The following is a 19,909-nucleotide window of genomic DNA, read 5'->3' as shown; positions in this document are numbered from 1 at the left end:
TGGACTAATTGTCAAATATTATGCATAAATAACTTTACAGTTATTTGTTGTACATTTAAAGACTATTGTCACTGGAATGTAGTCACAAATGTTGCAATCAACCAGTCATTGGATTACAGACAGACAACGTCCATTGCATTTTATAATCTGTCTCTTTTCCCAACTGTACAAAGCATCTAACATTGTCAAATTCCCTTCATTTCCTAAAAGTGAAATCTTTTGTAGTCTGCCTCTTTATAAAATCTTTATAATTTTACAGTTTTACAAATGTTTAGATTTATAAAGATAGTCATGCTAACTGATTACGTGTTATATTTGAACCTATTTGTTTTAACATTTTGTAACTGAAATATGTTGTCATACCTGTAAGGTCATCTAGGCTCAAGGAAATGTGGACGGGTTTATCCGAAGGTAGCCTCCTTGTGGTAATCATGTGGCCAATGGTACTAGAGGTCTGACTGTAGTTTCTGCTCTTCAGCTGTGAGGAAAGATTGGTACTGCAATTCATTATAAGTTCCTGACATTTACTAGGAAAGCCTTTTTAGCACCGCCCATGTAAAGTAAGTGCCCCTATTCTGCTGGAACAGTATCTGTTAAACAGAATCCATAGTGATTTCCCCATCCCCTTCTAATGTCAAATGTAGAAATAGAAGATGGTGAAAGTAATGTAAAGAATAACCTTTATGACAAAACTTGGAAACATTGCAGAAGAGTTCAATGGATTTTCTATGTCTTCCTTTTGAGTAATAACTTCCCGAATTCATAGCACTGCTTCATGTATTCTATTTATATTTATATTTCATAAAAGTTCAAGATAAGCAAAGTTAATTGCCAGTAATCAGAAAGATAAGCCAAATAGACAATGAATCTTGTACAAAACTAAATGAAAAATATCATTTTTTTCTCATAAAAACATGGTACTACTTTAGAGCCTAGGCACAGATTTCACCTATTGTCTTACCTTGCACAATTCCACACCTGCCGATGCAAGGTTCTGAACCGACTTGTGTCTTGCCTGGTCTTTGCCTTTGCGGAGCATTAAAGATTAAATGTGAGATAGAGCACCTGCTGCATGGCAACAAATTGACAGTGTAATAGACGCTGGAACAGCTGCTAGGACAGCATGCTGTTACCTGCACTTCCCATGGGCTCTGGGCTCCCACAGGCCCGCTTTCTGTCGGCCGGACTTTCCCTCCCTTTCCTACTGAAAAAGGCACAGAACTTTATTCACTCGCACAACACAGGATGAAATTCCTCTCTCTGGTGTGTTTCCTATCATTTTGTTTACAGTTCAGAAACTTTACAGTGCAAACAAACTGTCTTTAAACTATAAAAATATTGTTAGCATGACCCGGTCTGTGTCAGCCTGCTGCAGCAAACTCCTTTAAACAACATGACTCCAGTCAGTAAAAATGCCTATGACCCCAATTAGCTCAGGGTGACATAGCCAGTTTGGACTGCAGCTGCAACAGTACGTAAATGTACCATGATGCAGTTTTCCAAACTGAGGCTCAGTGTGTCTGTGCTTCTGCACAATATGACAGAATAGTAGTATGCGCAATAGAAATGAATAACACTTGAATGACAGTAATGACAGGTGTCAGCCTCATCTGACACGAAAATCCTCGACATATTTTGGCATGTTTTCTACAACTCACATATCAAATAACCACATTTCGAGATGCAGCAGTCTGTTATAGCACTGGCTGCTGAATTTGACAGTCAACTTCCACCCATGATTTGTCCGTAAAATCTATGGCTTTTAAAAAAAAAACATAGAAGAACCATTGGAGCCTTACAACAGACTAGAGAGGCCGGCAATGAATGTCGTCCCTCGGGAAACTGCACAACGGCATAGAATTAGATGAGATTAAAAACAAATAAAGATTTAAAGCTAGCTGGGTAGATTAGTAATTAATCTGCTGAGGGCCCCTGCAGCTATTTATAATCACCCCTTTTTGTTATATCTCCTCTTCTTTTAGGTTGTCTCAAGCCACGTGCCATTCCCCAGCAAATTGGGCAGGCAATAAACCTTCTCCCAATGCCATTCTGGAATTGGCCGCTAACAAATGCATGAGAGTGACCTCGTCTGACATGCCCTTCAATTTTTCTTCCATCTCCAATGGGAAAGCACCTGGCGTCTTCTTGCACCCGTCCCTAACTGGTTCATGTTAAGAACTCGCTCTGTAGGACGCAAAGCCTCACTCTACCAACTCCATGATCCAGAAGCTGTTTCGGCACATTGCCCAAAAATAATACAGGGTTATAAATTTTCCATTTGCCTTAAACCATAGCATGTAATTTTTTTCTTTTTAACATCTGCAATATTATTTGTCTAAATATAATTTTAACAAAATGTGTAACTGTACTTCTGCTTGTAAGTATTTTGTACAACACTGGTTAGGCCCCAGGTAGAGTATTCTGGCCAATTCTGGGCACCGCACTTTAGGAAGGATGTCAAAGCCTTGGAGAGGGTGCAGAAAAGATTTACTAGAACGGTACCAGGGATATGGGACTTCAGTTATATGGAGAGACTGGAGAAGCTGGGGTTGTTCTCATTAGAACAGATAAGGTTAAGGGGAGATTTGATGGAGGTGTTCCAGTTCATGAAGGGTTTCGATAGAGTAAATAAGGAGAAACTGTTTCCAGTGGCTGAAGTGTCAGTATCTAGGGGACACAGACTTAAGGTAATCGACAAAAGAACTAGAGGCAACATGAGGAAAACAAATTTATGCAGCGAGTTGTTAAGATCTGGAATACACTGCCTGAAAGGGTGGTGGAAGCAAACTCAAAATTAACTTTCAAAGGAGAATTAGTTAAATATTTGAAGGGGAAACATTTGCAGGGTTATGGGTAAAGAGCAGGAGAGTGGGACTAATTGGATAGCTCTTTCAAAGAGCCGGCACAGGCACAATGGTCGAATAGCCTCCTTATGATTCTATGAATTGTATTTCTGAGAAGCTAAGCATCTCCTTCTGACCTCAAGGGACTAAATGCTTACTTCACATCTTCCCTTTGCAGTTATTCTGGTTGAACTCACCAGTCCCACCTGAGTTTTCAGCAGCACTGCAGGCAGGGAAACTGAGAGAGTCACAGTGCTCATGGTAAGCATAGAGTGGTGCCAATGTCTGTTTGGCCTCTATTCTCAACAGGAAGAGGATACATGAATGCGAGAGAGTTTTCCCTTACAGAAAACTAATGGTGAAGATATATAGGACAAACACCTAGTGGGAATTACAAGAATAAACTGACGGAATGTTCCAACTGCATAACCACCAGGAATAAATTCAGTGCAACGTGAGAACCACTGTACAAATAAGATTTCACTATTTAGTAAGATATGAATTTAATTTGTGCTTATCAATATTTCCATCAAATGCATGCTGTTTCTGTTTTCTTGTCAAGAGGCTTCTGAATGACTTTTCCACAATTCTTGCAATAGTATCAAACATGGATAAAGCTACAATTGTGTCATTCTATGAGAAGAGAGAACTATGCAGAAAATGTATGAACTTGCCAAAAGTAAGTTAATAAATTGTAAGGGCATCATCACTCTTTGTACAGCACCAGAAGTATAATTTATTGTTAAAGTTTATGATAGCAATAAAAAGAGCAATTTCCAAGCATAGATAGATAGCTTCCTTTGAGTTAAGTTGCGTTTGGTTTCACTGAGTATTGGCGTCTGCAGACAAAAAGGGCCTACAAATTGATTTGCCCCCCAAAAACGGACATGGGAATCGCGTTGTGCGATCAACCCATGCACATTCAGAGGACTGTAGACAGCACACAAACTTTGTCCTCCTGCTCATTTGCATGATTATGGTGTTCATCCCAGCACTGAACATGCTGCTGAGTGTCTGAACGCTCAGCAGGGGGTCCAAGTTTGTGCGAGGCTAGCACCAATTAAAGCTAGTCTGAATATTTAGAGGCAGTCTGCATCTCATAAAGGGGAAGTGCTTTCTGCCTGCAGCAGATCATTAAACTGGCTGGGAAAGACAGTGGAAAAGAACAATTAATAATGGCACAACAGGGAAGAGAATGTACACCAAGGTTCTCCGATACAGCACTGGAGCTTTGGTGGAGGAGGTTAATAGGAGGAGAGAGGCCCTCTTTCCACAGAGGGTCAGAAGGCCCTCCAGGCAACAGAGTAGAGCAGTGGGAGCAGATAGCCACTGTGGTGAATGCGAGAAGTGTAGCCATGAGGACATGGACACAGTTTAGGAAGACGTTTAATGACCTCACATGGTCAAGATCAGTAAATTTGTCGTCAAATGCCATATCCCACCATCTATACAGCTAGCCTCACACACGACTCAATACATCACACCATGTTAGAAACTAAAGATGCCTAAAAATGTATAAAACTGATACGAATGCTGTGTTTTAAATTGTTGTTTTGAACTGGAATCAAAGTGTCGACTCAGGATGGTTAGACATGCTAATGTCTCGGTACCCTGCTGAGATGTTATAGCATCCTGCACTATGGCAACCATTATCTGTGGTTTTCAAGTTAAAGCTTCAGTTTGTTTATGTATCTTCAAGACAATTTGTATAGAAAGACATAGAATGGAGGGAAGTTTGTAGGTGTTAACATAAACAGTTTGTGTGTCATAAAGAAATTGATGACCGGTTAAGATAGAAACCTCTGCTTTGGCTTCATAGGTTCAAAGGATAGAGGACTAGGCTTTGTGTTGATTGTACCCGAGAGAATCGGGACAGAGAAAGATTAAAGGAATTCCACAGAAAAGAGTCTTCGAGAGATACAAACGAAGACATGTGACCAAAATCAGAAGACATCTTTACGGCGGGTTCTTGAAACAAGAATCGAGACAAAGAACTAGAAATCTTATTAGATATTACGTTTTATGGGGAACCTCTACAGGTCTCGTCAATATTCCGGTCCACCCCTAAAAATAGGTTAAAAGTGACCTCCCAGAAGCTTGTACTCACACGCGGAACAGAGAGAGAGAGAGAGAGTGAAGGAAGAACAGAATTGTTTATGTGTGTCAACCGTATGTCCGATCGGATCGATTTCAACTATTGTTACAGTCGTATGTTTTTACTGTATAACTAATGTGTTATATTCCATCTTAAACTCTGATTAAACACAATGGCCCCGAAATTGGTGGCCTTACCGCCCACTGCTGCTGAATGCCACCGACTGCTGTTGAGTTTTGCCGCCAGTCTCCCCCCTGTGCCAGTTTCCACTTGGACTGCAGCCGGCGGGAGGGGAGTACTGCCGGGAAGCGTCCGCTGACGGCCGCTGGTGGCCAAGTAGCACAAGTGTCCTCCCGCCCGCCGAGCTGCCAGTTTGGTGAGGGCGGGAGTCAGCGGAAGCAGGGGGAAGGACCGTTGCGTGGAGGCAGGTCTAAACCCGACAGTAAGTACGAAGACCTGCAAAAAAAGGTTTGTAAACGTCTTTTAATTATTTTTTTTAACAGCATCTTACCTGTATGGGCACCCCTGAAGGTCTTCCAGTGGGTTTTTTTTTGGTGATGATTTTCATTTTCAGGTCTTCCACCCTCCCTGGGCCCGACTCCATCCTCGGTGGCACCACGGCAACAATCGCATTTGCCGATGAGATTGAGAGCTCCCGCACGCTGCCGCCCAGATTGATGGTGTAAGCCATTGTTTAGTCACTGGACGGTACTGCCACCTCTTTTAGAGGAATCTTCCTGGCAAAGTACCACCCGGTCTCTCGCCGGCCATCGGCGGTCCTTTGGGTGGCACTTGGGCGGGCCTTGGTCTTTACCAACTTCGGGCCCATAATATTCACCATATTGGTTTACACTTGTACCTGATTATTTAAAGTGACCAGAGATAGCCGTAAAGAGGTTATTTCTAACAATGGCGAGCCAGCCAGGAGCGCAAAAAGGTTACTGTGGTCAAAAAGAGTTGAGGACGGTTTTGGTTTATAAAGATACTAGGCATTGTTATCAGGATGGCAGCTGCGTATTTTAGAGATGAAGTTGCGAACAATCTCTCAGATAAGTTAGGGGCCCTGAGGGCGAAAGCGGTAATCGAGATCGTGCAGGGTGACGAGACGAGCAAGAAGAGTTACTCTGAGATTTGGGGTGAGATAGCACCCCAGGTAGATCCGCAGAAATGTAAAGTTAAGGAAGCCAGAAATCGGCTGGCATACACAGCTCACTTATGTGCCACTCGCTTGGGTTGTGCTGCTGAAAGAGAGAAATGCACAACTTGAAAGGGAGTTACAGGACTGGCAGAACAGACACAACACAACCTGTGCATTTTTACATCAAGAGCAAGCTTCGGCAGAAAGCACGACTTGCTTCAAGATGCCACAATCAGGTCTATGAGGATAACAAGGCTTTAGAAATTAAAAATGAATCCCTGATCTCGCAACATGAGGATGCCAGGGGGGGGCCTTGAGAGAATTACTCGAGTTCGGGAGGTCCGTGAGTTCGGGAGGTCCAAGAGTTCTGAGGGTTTGGGAGATCCGAGAGATTGGGAGGTCCATGCATTCCGAGAGTTCAGGAGGTCCGTGCGTTCCGAGAGTTCGGGAGGTCCGTGAGTTCCGAGAGTTCGGGAGGTCCAAGAGTTTGGGAGGTCCATGAGTCCTGAGAGTTCGAGAGGTCCGTGAGTTCCGAGATTTTGGGAGGTCCTTGAGTTCAGGAGGCCCGGCGGTCCGGGAGTTCGGAAGGTCAGGAGTCCAGGGAGCAGGAGACCTGAAGGTCGGTGAGGAGTTCACTTCTGGTGAGGAGCTCACAGCCCTGGTCCAGGCAGGTAAGTGATTGGCTCTTTGATTGGTAAGTAACTCTCTTTCTCTTTCTCTTTTATAATCAGATAAGTATAATTAGAGGGATGGCAGGGCAGCTCAGTCCTGTGGACTGCACATCCTGTGGCATGTGGGAAGTTTCGGAGCTTGAGCAGCAGTTGGAGTCAATACGGTGCATCTGTGAGACTGAGAGCTATGTGGATAGCATGTTTCAGGAGGTAGTCACCCTGCAGCTTAAAAGCGTGCAGGTAGAGGGGAAGTGGGTGACCACCAGATGGATGAAGAATGCTGGGAAGGTAGTGCAGGAGACCCCCGAAGTCCATCTCGCTGTCCAACCGATATTTTCTTTTGAGCACTGGTGAGAGCGATGGTGCCTCTGGGCAGTACAGCCAGAGCTAAGTCCAAGGCACCACTTGTGGCTCAGCTGCTCAGCGGGAAGGGGAAAAAAAATAAAAGAGCTGTAGTGATAGGGAATTCAATAGTTAGGGGAATAGAGAGGCGTTTCTGAGGCCGCAGACGTGACTCCAGGATAGGATGGTGCCTCCCTGGTGCCAGGTCAAGGATGTCACAGAGCAGACGCAGGGCATTCTGGGGGAGAGGGTGAGCAGCTAGAGGTCATGGTCCATATTGGGATCAATGACATAAGTAGACAGAGAGATGAGGTCTTGCAGGCAGAATTTAGGGAGCTAGGAGAAAAATTAAAGGGTAGGGCCTCAAAGGTAGTAATCTCCAGGTTACTACCGGTGCCACATGCTAATGAGTACAAGAATAGAAGGATAGTGAGGATGAATGCATGGCTGGAGAGTTGGTGAAGGAGGGAGGGCTTTAAATTCCTGAGGCATTGGGATTGCTTCTGGGGGAGATGGGACCTGTACAAACCGGATGGGTTGCACCTCAACAGCGCGGGACCAATATCCTTGCGGGGAGTTTTGCTAGTGCTGTTGGGGAGAGTTTAAACTAGCTTGGCAGGAGGATGGGAACTTGAGAACAAATTCAATAGGGAAGGAAGTAAAGCTGAAATTTGAAAGCAAGAATGCAGAAAGTGAATCTGTAAGACAGAGGAAACAAGGGTTAGTAAGTAATAATCAAGGAGGTCTGCCTGTGCTAAATGGTACATACTTCAATGCAAGGAGTATAACAAATAAGGCGGATGAGCTGAAAGCACAGGCAGACACTTGGGAGTATGACATTATAGCCATTACAGAGACATGGCTGAAAGAGGGGCAGGTTTGGCAGCTCAATATTCCTGGTTACAGGATTTTTAGTCAGGACAGAGAGGGGGATAAAAATGGTGGGGGGGGGGCGAGGTTGTGGTATTGATTAAGAAACTATTACAGCTGTGAGGAGGGATGATATGTTAGATGGATCATCAAATGAAGCCATACGGGTTGAACTGAAAAATAAAAAAGCGACAATAACACTGCTGGGTGTGTATTACAGACCCCCAATCAGTGGGTGGGAGATAGAAGAGCAAATATGTAGGCAAATTTCTGTGAAGTCCAAAAACCATAGGGCAGTAATAGTAGGGGATTTCAACTATCTTAATAGTGATTGGGACAAATATAGTGTGAAGAGTATGAAGGGTGCGGAATTCCCAAAATGCATTCAAGAAACCTTTTTAGTCAGTATGTAACAAGCCCAACATGGGAGGGGGCGGTTCTGGATTTAGTTTTGGGGAATGATGCTTGGCAGGTGGAAGGGGTATTAGTGGGTGAGCACTTGGGTGCCAGTGACCATAATTCAGTCAGATTCAAGATAGTTATGGATAAGGACAAGTATAGACCAGAAATAAAAGTCCCAAATTGAGGAAAAGTTAACTTTGCTAAGTTGAGAAGTGATTTGGCCACAGTGGGTGGAAACAGCTACTAGAAGGTAAATCAGTGTTGAAATATTGGGAGGCATTCAAGGAAGAGATCCAGAGGGCTCAGGCCAAACATGTGTCCTTAAAGAAAAAAGGTGGGAATAACAATTCTAGAGCCGTCTGGATGTCTAGGTACTTATAGGGGAAGATAAAGAAAAAAAGGGAAACATATGTCATATAGCGACGGCTAAATACTGTAGAATATCTGGAGGAATATAGAAAGTTCAGAGGTAAAATTAAAAAGGATATTAGGAATGCCAAGAGAGAGCATGAAAAATTCTTGGCAAGTAAAATCAAGGAAAACCCAAATATGTTCTATAAATATATTAAGAGCAAGAGGATAACTAAAGCAAGGTTCGGGCCTATTAGAGACCATGAGGGTAATCTGTGTGTTGGTAAGGTTCTAATGAATACTTAGCGTCTGTTTTCACAAAGGAAAGGGGCAATGCAGATACTGCTATCGAGGAGGAGTGTGAAATTCTGGATGAAATAAGCATAGTGAGAGAGGAGGTATTAAAGGGTTTAGCGGCTTTCATAGTGGATAAGTCCCCAGGCCTGGATGAAATGCATCCCAGGCTGTTGAGCGAAGCAAAAGAGGAAATAGCAGAGGCCTTGACCATCATTTTCCAATCCTCTTTGGATTCAGACATGGTGCCGGAGGACTGGAGGACTGTTAATGTGGTAGCCTTGTTTAAGAAGGGAGAAAGGGATAGGCCGAGTAATTACAGGCCTGTCAGCATAACCTCAGTGGTGGGAAAATGATTGGGAAAATCCTGAAGGACAGGATAAATCTACATTTAGAAAGGCAAGGATTAATCAGGGATAGTCAGCACGGATTTGTTAAGGGAAGATTGTGTTTGACTAACCTAATTTAATTTTTCAAGGAGGTAACCAAGAGGGTCGATGAGGGTAGTGCGTATGATGTAGTGTACATGGACTTTAGCAAAGCTTTTGATAAGGTCCCACATGGCAGACTGGTCACGAAGGTAAAAGCCCATGGGATCCAGGGCAAAGTGGTAAGTTGGATCCAAAATTGGCTTAGAGGTAGGAAGCAAAGGGTAATAGTTGATGGATGTTTTTGTGACTGGAAGGATATTTCCTGTGGGGTTCTGCAGGGCTCAGTACTGGGTCCCTTGCTTTTTGTGGTATACATCAATGATCTAGATTTGAATATAGGGGGTATGATTAAGAAGTTTGCAGATGACACTAAAATTGGCTGTGTGGTTGATACTGACGAGGAAAGTCATGGACTACAGGAGGATATCAATCTACTAGTCGGGTGGGCAGAACAGTGGCAAATAGAATTTAATTCAGAGTAGTGTGAGGTAATGCACTTGGGGAGGGGTAATAAGGAAAGGGTACACTCATTAAATGGTAGGACACTTAGAATTGCAGATGAACAAAGGAACCTTGGAGTGCTTGTCCACAGATCCCTAAAAGTAGCAGGCCAGGTGAATAAGATGGGTAAGAAGCAAACGGAATGTTTGCCTTTATTGGCCGAGGCATAGAATACAAGAGCAGGGAGGTTATCCTTAAATTGTATAATACACTGGTTAGGCCACAGCTGGAATTCTGCGTGCAGTTCTGGTCGCCGTATTATAGGAAGGACGTGATTGCACTGGAGAGGGTGCAGGCAAGATTTACAAGGATGCTGCCTGGAATGGAAAAGCTTAGCTATGAGAGCAGATTGGATAGGCTGGGTTTGTTCTCCTTGGAACAGAGGAGGCTGAGAGGAGAGCTCATTGAGGTGTATAAAATTTTGAGGGGCCTGGATATGGTGGATAGCAAGGGCCTCTTTCCCCTTGGTAGAAGGGTCAATTACGAGGGGGCATAGGTTTAAGGTGGTTGGTGAAAGGTTTAGAGGGGATTTGAGGGGAAGTTTCTTCATGCAGAGGGATGTGGGGGTTTGGAACTCACTGCCTAGAAGGGTGGTAGAGGCAGAAAGCCTCACCACATTTAAATGGTGCTTGGATGGGCACTTGAAGAGCCGTAACCTGCAGGGTTACAGACCTAGAGCTGGTAAGTGGGATTAGACTGGTTAACCTCTTGATGGCTGGCGCAAATACGATGTAAGTACTTCAGGGAATCTAACATGGCCAGAGTTATCTCCTGGGCTAGTTTCGATCGCCTGGATGGGTCGGAGAGGAATTTTCCGAGATTTTTTTTCCCCTATTGGCCTGGGTTTTTATCTGTTTTTTTCCCTCTCCCAGGAGATCGCATGGCTCCGGGTGGGGTGGAGTATAAAATGTTGCGATTCATGGAGTATCGCAGTTGTGGCTGGGGGAATTGGTTTGGCCGGATGCTCTTTACCTGTCTGCCATTGATCATTGTTCATAGGTTTATATGTTACCTTCAGGGCTGCTGACCGAGGTGGCTCTTTGTCAGCCGGCACGGACACGATGGGCCGAAATGGCCTCCTTCTGCACTGTAAATTTCTATGTTTCTCTGTTTCTAAACCCCCTTTGGCGAATTACAAATCATGGAACTGAAGGGAAAACTGGGGAGACAAACGGCAGCTGTTGCAGCCATCAGTCGTCTTAAACCCGGGAATCCTACTATTAATTGGGATGATCTAACAAGAAAAACCCAGTGCAATAATAACCCCATCTGCCAAAATAGTCTGTTAATCTCTGCGCACCACCTCCCTATCCAGGACAAACTGCCCCAGTAGAAACCAAGCAGGATATAGTCACTATACCCACTGCCCCAGTAGAATCAAAGTAGGTTAATACAGTCACTACTACCACACAATTTACTGACCCTACACTTTCGGATGATGAATCTGATAATGATACCTCCTCTGTAGCCTATAACCTACCTCCAAATAAGGAAATATCTACTACCAGTAGAAGTTTGACCCCAGCGGAGTGCAAAAGACTTGGGACAAATAAACTGGGGGGCGAACCCAGTCGCCCTAACAAGTGACTGGGGTGATTTCCGTCGCTGTCACCCCGAGTTAGAATTGAAAGACTTAAAACAAATTCTGTTGGCAAGTGCTTCACACAACTCAAGGCATCACTCTCACGAGAAATCTATTATAAAAGTAAGGGTTGGTGGAATGTCATGGTTGAAATTTGTAACCGTTTGGGCATGAAATCAATCAATTTTACCCGCACGGCTGGGGAACCCGGCAAGAGGTTAATGAACATCCCTTTGCAAATCGATTGTATGATTTGTACAATCAGTCCCAGGAAAACCGTGATGGTCAAGGATTTGAGGAAACTGAGGGATTTAAACTGACTTTCATCAATGCTCTCTTATCCCCCCATAAGGGACATTATTGGTCCATCAGGGAATCCCATGGGCTGATCAATTGGACTCCTGCATTCAAGCTTAGGAATGAGTTAAATCGACCCTCTCCCATCCTAAGTCCAAAGTTTTGGTGATAGAGGGTCCTCTGATTCCACAGACCTCTCCCCAGCCGGGAGACAGATGCAACTTAACTCATTATAACTGTTATGAGCCCAGACATTAAGCTCGCGAATGCCGCCATAGTCGATGTCCGAATAATGGCCCACGTTACCAAGCCCCAATCCGTGAAGCCAATGGGCCTGAATTGAACTCTGTGCAGCAGCAGCTAGAAAGCCTTTTGGCAGCAGTTGTGGCCATGAAACGCGATCAGACAAGGGAGCAAAACGTTTTGTCTATTACTTGTAGCGGAGGGGCATGGCTGAGACCATGGCCAGTAGAGGCGCTGAAAACATACAAGATGCTGGTATCGTCATATGTTATCCTCCTTCTCACATCCCACTTCTCCATCTGATGCTAAATACTGCAGAAAGTCTAGAGAAGTATAGAAAATGCAGGCATGAAATTAAAAAGGAAATTCGGAAAGCAATTAGGAACGAAAAAATATTGGCAAGTAACAGCAAGGAAAACATAAAGAGCAAGAGGATAACAAAAGAAAGAGTAGGGCCTATAAGAGACCAAAAAGGTAACCTGTGTGTTAAGGCAGAAGATGTGGTTATAGTTCTTAATGAATATTTTGTGTCTATCTTCACAAAAGAGAGGGACGATGCAGACATTGTAGTTAAAGAGGAGGAGTGTGAAATATTAGATGAGATAAACATAGTGAGTGAGGAAATATTAATGGGTTTAGCATTTTTGAAAGAAGATAAATCACCAGGCCTGGAGGAACTATATCCCAGGCAGTTAAGAGAAGCAAGGGAGGGAATAGCAAAGGCTCTGACCATCATTTTCCAATCCTCTCTGGCTACAGGTGTGATGCTGTACATGTGTGAGGACTGGAGGACTGGAGGACTGCTAACATTGTTTAAAAAGTGAGAAAGGGATTGACTGAGTAATTACAGGCCAGTCAGCATAACCTCAGTGGTGGGCAAATTATTGGAAAAAATACTGAAGGACAGTATTAATTTTCATTTAGAAAGGCACAGATTAAACAAGGGCAGTCAACATGGATTTGTTAAGGGAAGGTCATGTCTGACTAACGTCATTAAATCTTTTGAAAAGATAACAAGGAGGGTTGGTGAGGATAGCGCATTTGATAGCGTTTACATGTATTTTAAAAAGGCTTTTGACAAGGCCCCACATTGCAAACTGGTAAGAAAAGTAAAAGCCCATAAGATCCAAGAGAAAGTGGTAAGTTGGATCCAAAATTGGCTTCGTGGCAGGATGCAAATAATAATGGTCGACAGGTGTTTTTGTGACTGGCAGGCTGTTTCCAGTAGGGTTCTGCATGGCTCAGTATCAGGTTCCTTGCTTTTTGTGGTATATAGCAATGATTTAGACATCAATGTAGGGGGCATGATTAAGAAGTTTGCCGATGATACAAAAATTGGCCGTGTGGTTGACAGTGAGGAGGAAAGCTGTAGACTGCAAGAAGATATCAATAGATTGGTCAGGTGGGCAGATAAGTGGCAAATGGAATTCAATTTGGAGAAGTGTGAGGTAGTGCATTTGGGGAGGGCTAACAAGACAAGGGAATACACAATTAATGGTAGGACACTGAGAAGTGTAGAGGAACAGGGGGACCTTAACGTGCACATCCACAGATCCCTGAAGGTAGCAGGACAGGTATATAAGGTGGTTAATGTCATGTATCCTACATGGTTACTGCTTGTACTATTACAAGGTGTGCCACCAGAGGACACTGCAATGGGAGACTTGTAGGTTACCTGTACAGGTGTGCCAGGCCTAGTATTAAAGGCAGGCCACCATGTGTGATCCTCACTCTGGAGTTGCATTAAATGGACTAATATCACTACAGTTCAAGTACAACACATTGCCTCGTGGAGTCATTATCAGAGCATCTGAAGACATAACAATTGGCGACGAGATTACGGACCTTCACGTGAAAATCGCTAACCTTGGTACGTTGCAGCAGTTCATCGATGGTGATGATTGGGAAGCCTTTGTGGAGAGGCTCGACCATTTCTTCATAGCAAACGACCTGGCAGGTGACAATCCGGCCACACTGGCTGATAAGCGCAGAGCTATCCTGCAAACCAATTCTGGGCCCACTGTCTATGGCCTCATCAGGGACTTGCTGGCATCAGCAAAGACAATGACCAAGACGTACGAGGAGCTTGTAACACTGATCCAAGAACAACTCAAGCCCAAAGAGAGAATCCTCACAGCCAGACACCGGTTTTACACCCACCGACAACCCGAAGGCCAGGAGATCGCGAAATATGCTGCAGACCTCAGGGGGCTGGCGGCACCGTGTGATTTTGGCGACCACCTCACTGAAACACTGCGGGATATCTTTGTCATCGGAATCGACCATGAGGGCCTTCTTCATAAGCTACTGTCGGCGGATACCATAGTCACGCTGCAGAAAGCTACCTCCGTGAGCCAAGCATTCATGACCTCGACCTGCGGCTCGAGGCGGATGACTCATCCTCAGGACTCAAAGCCAGCAAGTATTGTGCACAGAGTGGCGCCTTTTAGAGGCTGGACTATAGAACATGAATTTCTCAGGGAAGTGAGAACAGGCCCCCGAGTCCCTTAACTCAGAGTCCGCCGAGGGGGGCTAACCGAGTAGCTCCATGCTGGTGTTGCGGAGGGAATCACAGGGCTCACCAGTGCCGCTTTAAAGACTGTGTGTAAAGGCTGCAGCACAAAGGGCCACCTCTAGCAAATGTGTAAAATAAATATGACTCACTGTGTTGATGAAGAGTCTGCAGATGGCCATGAATCCAGCACGGATTATGAAACGATAGTCAGAGAAGCAGCTCAGCCCCACGATGAGATATTACAGGCAGAAACCCTCATTGTAGTTAAAAAGTACTTGGATATGCACTTGAAATATCGCAACCTACAGGGCTACGGACCAAGAGCTGGACAGTGGGATTATGCTGGATAGCTAATTTTCGGCAGGCACAGAAACAATGGGTCGAATGGCCTCCCTTCTGTGCCATAAATTTCCATGATTCTATGATTTACAAGGTGCACATGGTGCAAGCATGCACCTCTTGTTCTCACCCTATCCTCACCACAAACCTACACTTGCGTCTTTCTCATTTCAGATACCCAAGAAATCCAATCTGTCTAGCCAGTGGTTCAAGAAGAAGAGGGAGAGGAGTGAAGAAGAAGAAAAAACACCGTCACTCGATCTAACACCCGCAGCAACCAGCTCAGATACTGGCACTGCATGGACTTTAGAGGGTAGCTTCGAGATGGGATCTGCATATGGTGAGTCACTGGGCATGAATGGCAGGGGGAAAGGGTAGCACCGGTGCCAGCTCTACAGAGGGTGAGGTCGCACATGAGTTTTTCTGCCGAGGATTCAGATGAGGACTTTGATGCGGTGGTGTACAGAAGAGCACTGATGAGGATGCACAACAAACTGCTTTGGGTATTGACGGGCCTGTCAGAAAGCCTGAGTGAAATATCAAGGAGCATGAAGGAGTCCGGTACCCATGACTGGTCTGACCACAACCCTTGAAGTTAGAAGGAAGGCCCTCTCCACTTACAGCACCACACCCTCTCACCCCAGCAACTTTAAACAACTCTTGAAAGCTTCAAACACTTCCACAAATTTACACAGAACCAGTAGAAATTAATCAGCAACTCAAGCTGGCAGGGGGTCCTTTATACTGCTGAACACATGTTCAGCTATGCGAGGGTAAAACATGGCGTTAGTTCAAGTGTTGAGGATGAAAATGACAGCGCTGGCATCAAATCAGCATTGCATGCTGTGTGATGTCATGAATCTGGCTTCTCTACATACTTCTGGCACTTACTCCCAGCACCGACGCTAATGATCTCACCAATGAGGCATCTGGCGCAGCTTGCACCAGTGGTGTGCACGTGCGGCTTGGGCACCATTTACAACCCAAAATGGCACACGTAGTGCCTAAACAATGGACCCAAACAACGGGCCCAAACAATGGGTTCGTGCAATGAGCTGAAACAATGGACCCAAACAATGGGCACAAACAATGGTCCCAAATAATGGACACAAACAATGGACCCAAACAATGGACCCAAGCAATGGGCTCAAACAATGGACCCAAACAATGGGCACAAACAATGGTCCCAAATAATGGAACCAAACAATGGACCCAAGCAATGGGCTCAAATAATGGACCCAAACAATGGATCCAAGCAATGGGCTCAAACAATGGTCCCAAACAGTGGACCCAAACAATGGGCCCAAACAATGGACCCAAGCAATGGGCTCAAACAATGGACCCAAACAATGGGCTCAAACAGTGGACCCAAACAGTGGACCCAAACAATGGGCCCAAACAATGGACCCAAACAATGGACCCAAATAATGGACACAAACAATGGACCCAAACAATGGACCCAAGCAATGGGCTCAAACAATGGACCCAAACAATGGGCTCAAACAATGGTCCCAAACAGTGGACCCAAACAATGGGCCCAAATAATGGACCCAAGCAATGGGCTCAAACAATGGACCCAAACAGTGGACCCAAACAATGGACCCAAACAATGGGCTCAAACAGTGGACCCAAACAGTGGAGCCAAACAACGGGCCCAAACAATGGGCCCAAACAATGGACCCAAATAATGGACACAAACAATGGGCTCAAACAATGGACCCAAACAATGGGCTCAAATAATGGACCCAAACAATGGACCCAAACAACGGGCCCAAACAATGGGCCCAAACAATGGACCCAAATAATGGACACAAACAATGGACCCAAACAATGGACCCAAGCAATGGGCTCAAACAATGGACCCAAACAATGGACCCAAACAACGGGCCCAAACAATGGGCCCAAACAATGGACCCAAATAATGGACACAAACAATGGACCCAAACAATGGACCCAAGCAATGGGCTCAAACAATGGACCCAAACAATGGGCTCAAACAATGGACCCAAACAATGGGCCCAAACAACGGGCCCAAACAATGGGCCCAAACAACGGGCCCAAACAACAGGCCCAAACAACGGGCCCAAACAATGGGACTAAAACAACGGGCCCAAACAACGGGCCCAAACAACGGGCCCAAACAATGGACCGAAACAGTGGACCCAAACAATGGGCCCAAACAATGGACCCAAACAATGGGCCCAAACAATGGGCCCAAACAACGGGCCCAAACAATGGGCCCAAACAGTGGACCCAAACAATGGGCTCAAACAATGGACCCAAACAGTGGACCCAAACAACGGGCCCAAACAACGGGCCCAAACAATGGACCCAAACAGTGGACCCAAACAATGGGCCCAAACAATGGGCCCAAACAACGGGCCCAAACAATGGGCCCAAACAGTGGACCCAAACAATGGGCCCAAACAATGGACCCAAACAGTGGACCCAAACAACGGGCCCAAACAACGGGCCCAAACAATGGACCCAAACAGTGGACCCAAACAATGGGCTCAAACAATGGACCCAAACAATGGACCCAAACAACGGGCCAAAACAATGGACCCAAACAATGGACCCAAATAATGGACACAAACAATGGACCCAAACAATGGACCCAAGCAATGGGCTCAAACAATGGACCCAAACAATGGACCCAAACAACGGGCCCAAACAATGGGCCCAAACAATGGACCCAAAGAATGGACACAAACAATGGACCCAAACAATGGACCCAAGCAATGGGCTCAAACAATGGACCCAAACAATGGGCTCAAACAATGGACCCAAACAATGGGCCCAAACAACGGGCCCAAACAATGGGCCCAAACAACGGGCCCAAACAACAGGCCCAAACAACGGGCCCAAACAATGGGCCCAAACAACGGGCCCAAACAATGGGCCCAAACAATGGGCCCAAACAATGGACCGAAACAGTGGACCCAAACAATGGGCCCAAACAATGGACCCAAACAATGGGCCCAAACAATGGGCCCAAACAACGGGCCCAAACAATGGGCCCAAACAGTAGACCCAAACAATGGGCTCAAACAATGGACCCAAACAGTGGACCCAAACAACGGGCCCAAACAACGGGCCCAAACAATGGACCCAAACAGTGGACCCAAACAATGGGCCCAAACAATGGGCCCAAACGACGGGCCCAAACAATGGGCCCAAACAGTGGACCCAAACAATGGGCCCAAACAATGGACCCAAACAGTGGACCCAAACAACGGGCCCAAACAACGGGCCCAAACAATGGACCCAAACAGTGGACCCAAACAATGGGCCCAAACAATGGACCCAAACAGTGGGCCCAAACAATGGGCCCAAACAATGGGCCCAAACAATGGGCCCAAACAATGGACCCAAACAGTGGGCCCAAACAACGGGCCCAAACAATGGGCCCAAACAATGGGCCCAAACAATGGACCCAAACAGTGGGCCCAAACAATGGGCCCAAACAATGGGCCCAAACAATGGACCCAAACAGTGGGCCTAAACAGTGGACCCAAACAATGGACACAAACAACGGGCCCAAACAATGGACCCAAATAATGGACACAAACAATGGACCCAAACAATGGGCCCAAACACCGGGGCCAAACAATGGGCCCAAACAGTGGACCCAAACAATGGACCCAAACAATGGGCCCAAACAATGGACCCAAACAACGGGCCCAAACAATGGGCCCAAACAATGGGCCCAAACAATGGACCCAAACAAAGGGCCCAAACAATGTGCCCAAACAATGGGCCCAAACAATGGCCCCAAACAATGGGCCCAAACAATGGACCCAAACAGTGGGCCCAAACAATGGGCCCAAACAATGGGCCCAAACAATGGACCCAAACAATGGGCCCAAACAATGGGCCCAAACAGTGGGCCCAAACAATGGGCCCAAACAATGGATCCAAACAATGGGCCCAAACAATGGATCCAAACAATGGGCGCAAACAATGGGCCCAAACAATGGGCCCAAACAACGGGCCCAAACAACGGGCCCAAACAACGGGCCCAAACAACGGGCCCAAACAACGGACCCAAACAGTGGGCCCAAACAATGGACCCAAACAATGGACCCAAACAATGGGCCCAAACAATGTGCCCAAACAATGGGCCCAAACAATGGCCCCAAACAATGGATCCAAACTACGGGCCCAAACAATGGATCCAAACAATGGACCCAAACAGTGGACCCAAACAGTGGATCCAAACAATGGGCCCAAACAATGGGCCCAAACAATGGGCCCAAACAATGGGCCCAAACAATAGGCCCAAACAATGGATCCAAACAATGGGCCCAAACAATGGATCCAAACAATGGGCCCAAACAATGGGCCCAAACAGTGGATCCAAACAATGGGCCCAAACAATGGATCCAAACAATGGGCCCAAACAATGGGCCCAAACAATGGGCCCAAACAATGGGCCCAAACAGTGGACCCAAACAATAGCAAGAATGCCCTTCTTCAGATTCGGTGACCAAAACTGAACACAATATTCCAGATGAGGCCTCACCAAAACTCTGTACACTTGCAGTAAGACCTCCCTGCTCCTATACTCAAATCCCGTGGCTATGAAGGCCAACATGTCATTTGTCTTCTTCACCGCCTGCTGTATCTGCATGCCAACTTTCAATGACTGATGAACCATGACACCCAGGTCTCATTGCACCTCCACTTTTCCTAATCTGCTGCCATTCAGATAATATTCTGCCTTTGTGTTTTTGCCACCAAAGTGGATAACCTCGCATTTATCCACATTATACTGCATCTGCCATGCATTTGCCCACTCTCCTAACCTGTCCAAGTCACCCTGCAGCCTCTTAGCATCTCCCTCACAGCTCAGACCGCCACCCAGTTTAGTGTCATCTGCAAACTTGGAGATATTGCACTCAATTCCTTCATCCAAATCATTAATATATATTGTGAAGAACTGGGGTCCCAGCACTGAGCCCTGCGGTACTCCACTAGTTACTGCCTCCCATT

General features: G+C 45.8%; 1 protein-coding gene across 3 annotated transcripts in view; it reads right to left on the bottom strand.

The window, feature by feature from the left end:
- map3k7cl (map3k7 C-terminal like) overlaps positions 1-19,909 on the bottom strand; it is a 276,779-nt gene that overhangs the window by 235,317 nt on the left and 21,553 nt on the right. Inside the window, exons 1-3 of one of the 3 annotated variants that reach the window (XM_070892889.1) lie at positions 1,134-1,371; positions 962-1,026; positions 364-478 (exon numbers count right to left, since the gene is read on the bottom strand). In XM_070892889.1, the coding sequence (XP_070748990.1) occupies positions 364-478; positions 962-1,026; positions 1,134-1,146 (193 nt within the window). In that variant the 5' untranslated portion in view covers positions 1,147-1,371. Of the gene's footprint in view, positions 1-363; positions 479-961; positions 1,027-1,133; positions 1,372-19,909 lie in introns of those variants that run through there. The other 2 variants (XM_070892890.1, XM_070892891.1) reach the window with 2 other exon arrangements.

Source organism: Pristiophorus japonicus, chromosome 11 (genome assembly GCF_044704955.1).
Source record: "Pristiophorus japonicus isolate sPriJap1 chromosome 11, sPriJap1.hap1, whole genome shotgun sequence".
Classification (NCBI taxonomy): Eukaryota; Metazoa; Chordata; class Chondrichthyes; family Pristiophoridae; genus Pristiophorus; species Pristiophorus japonicus.
The sequence above is the reverse complement of the archived record's forward strand: the minus strand, read 5'-3'. Positions and strand labels throughout refer to the sequence as shown.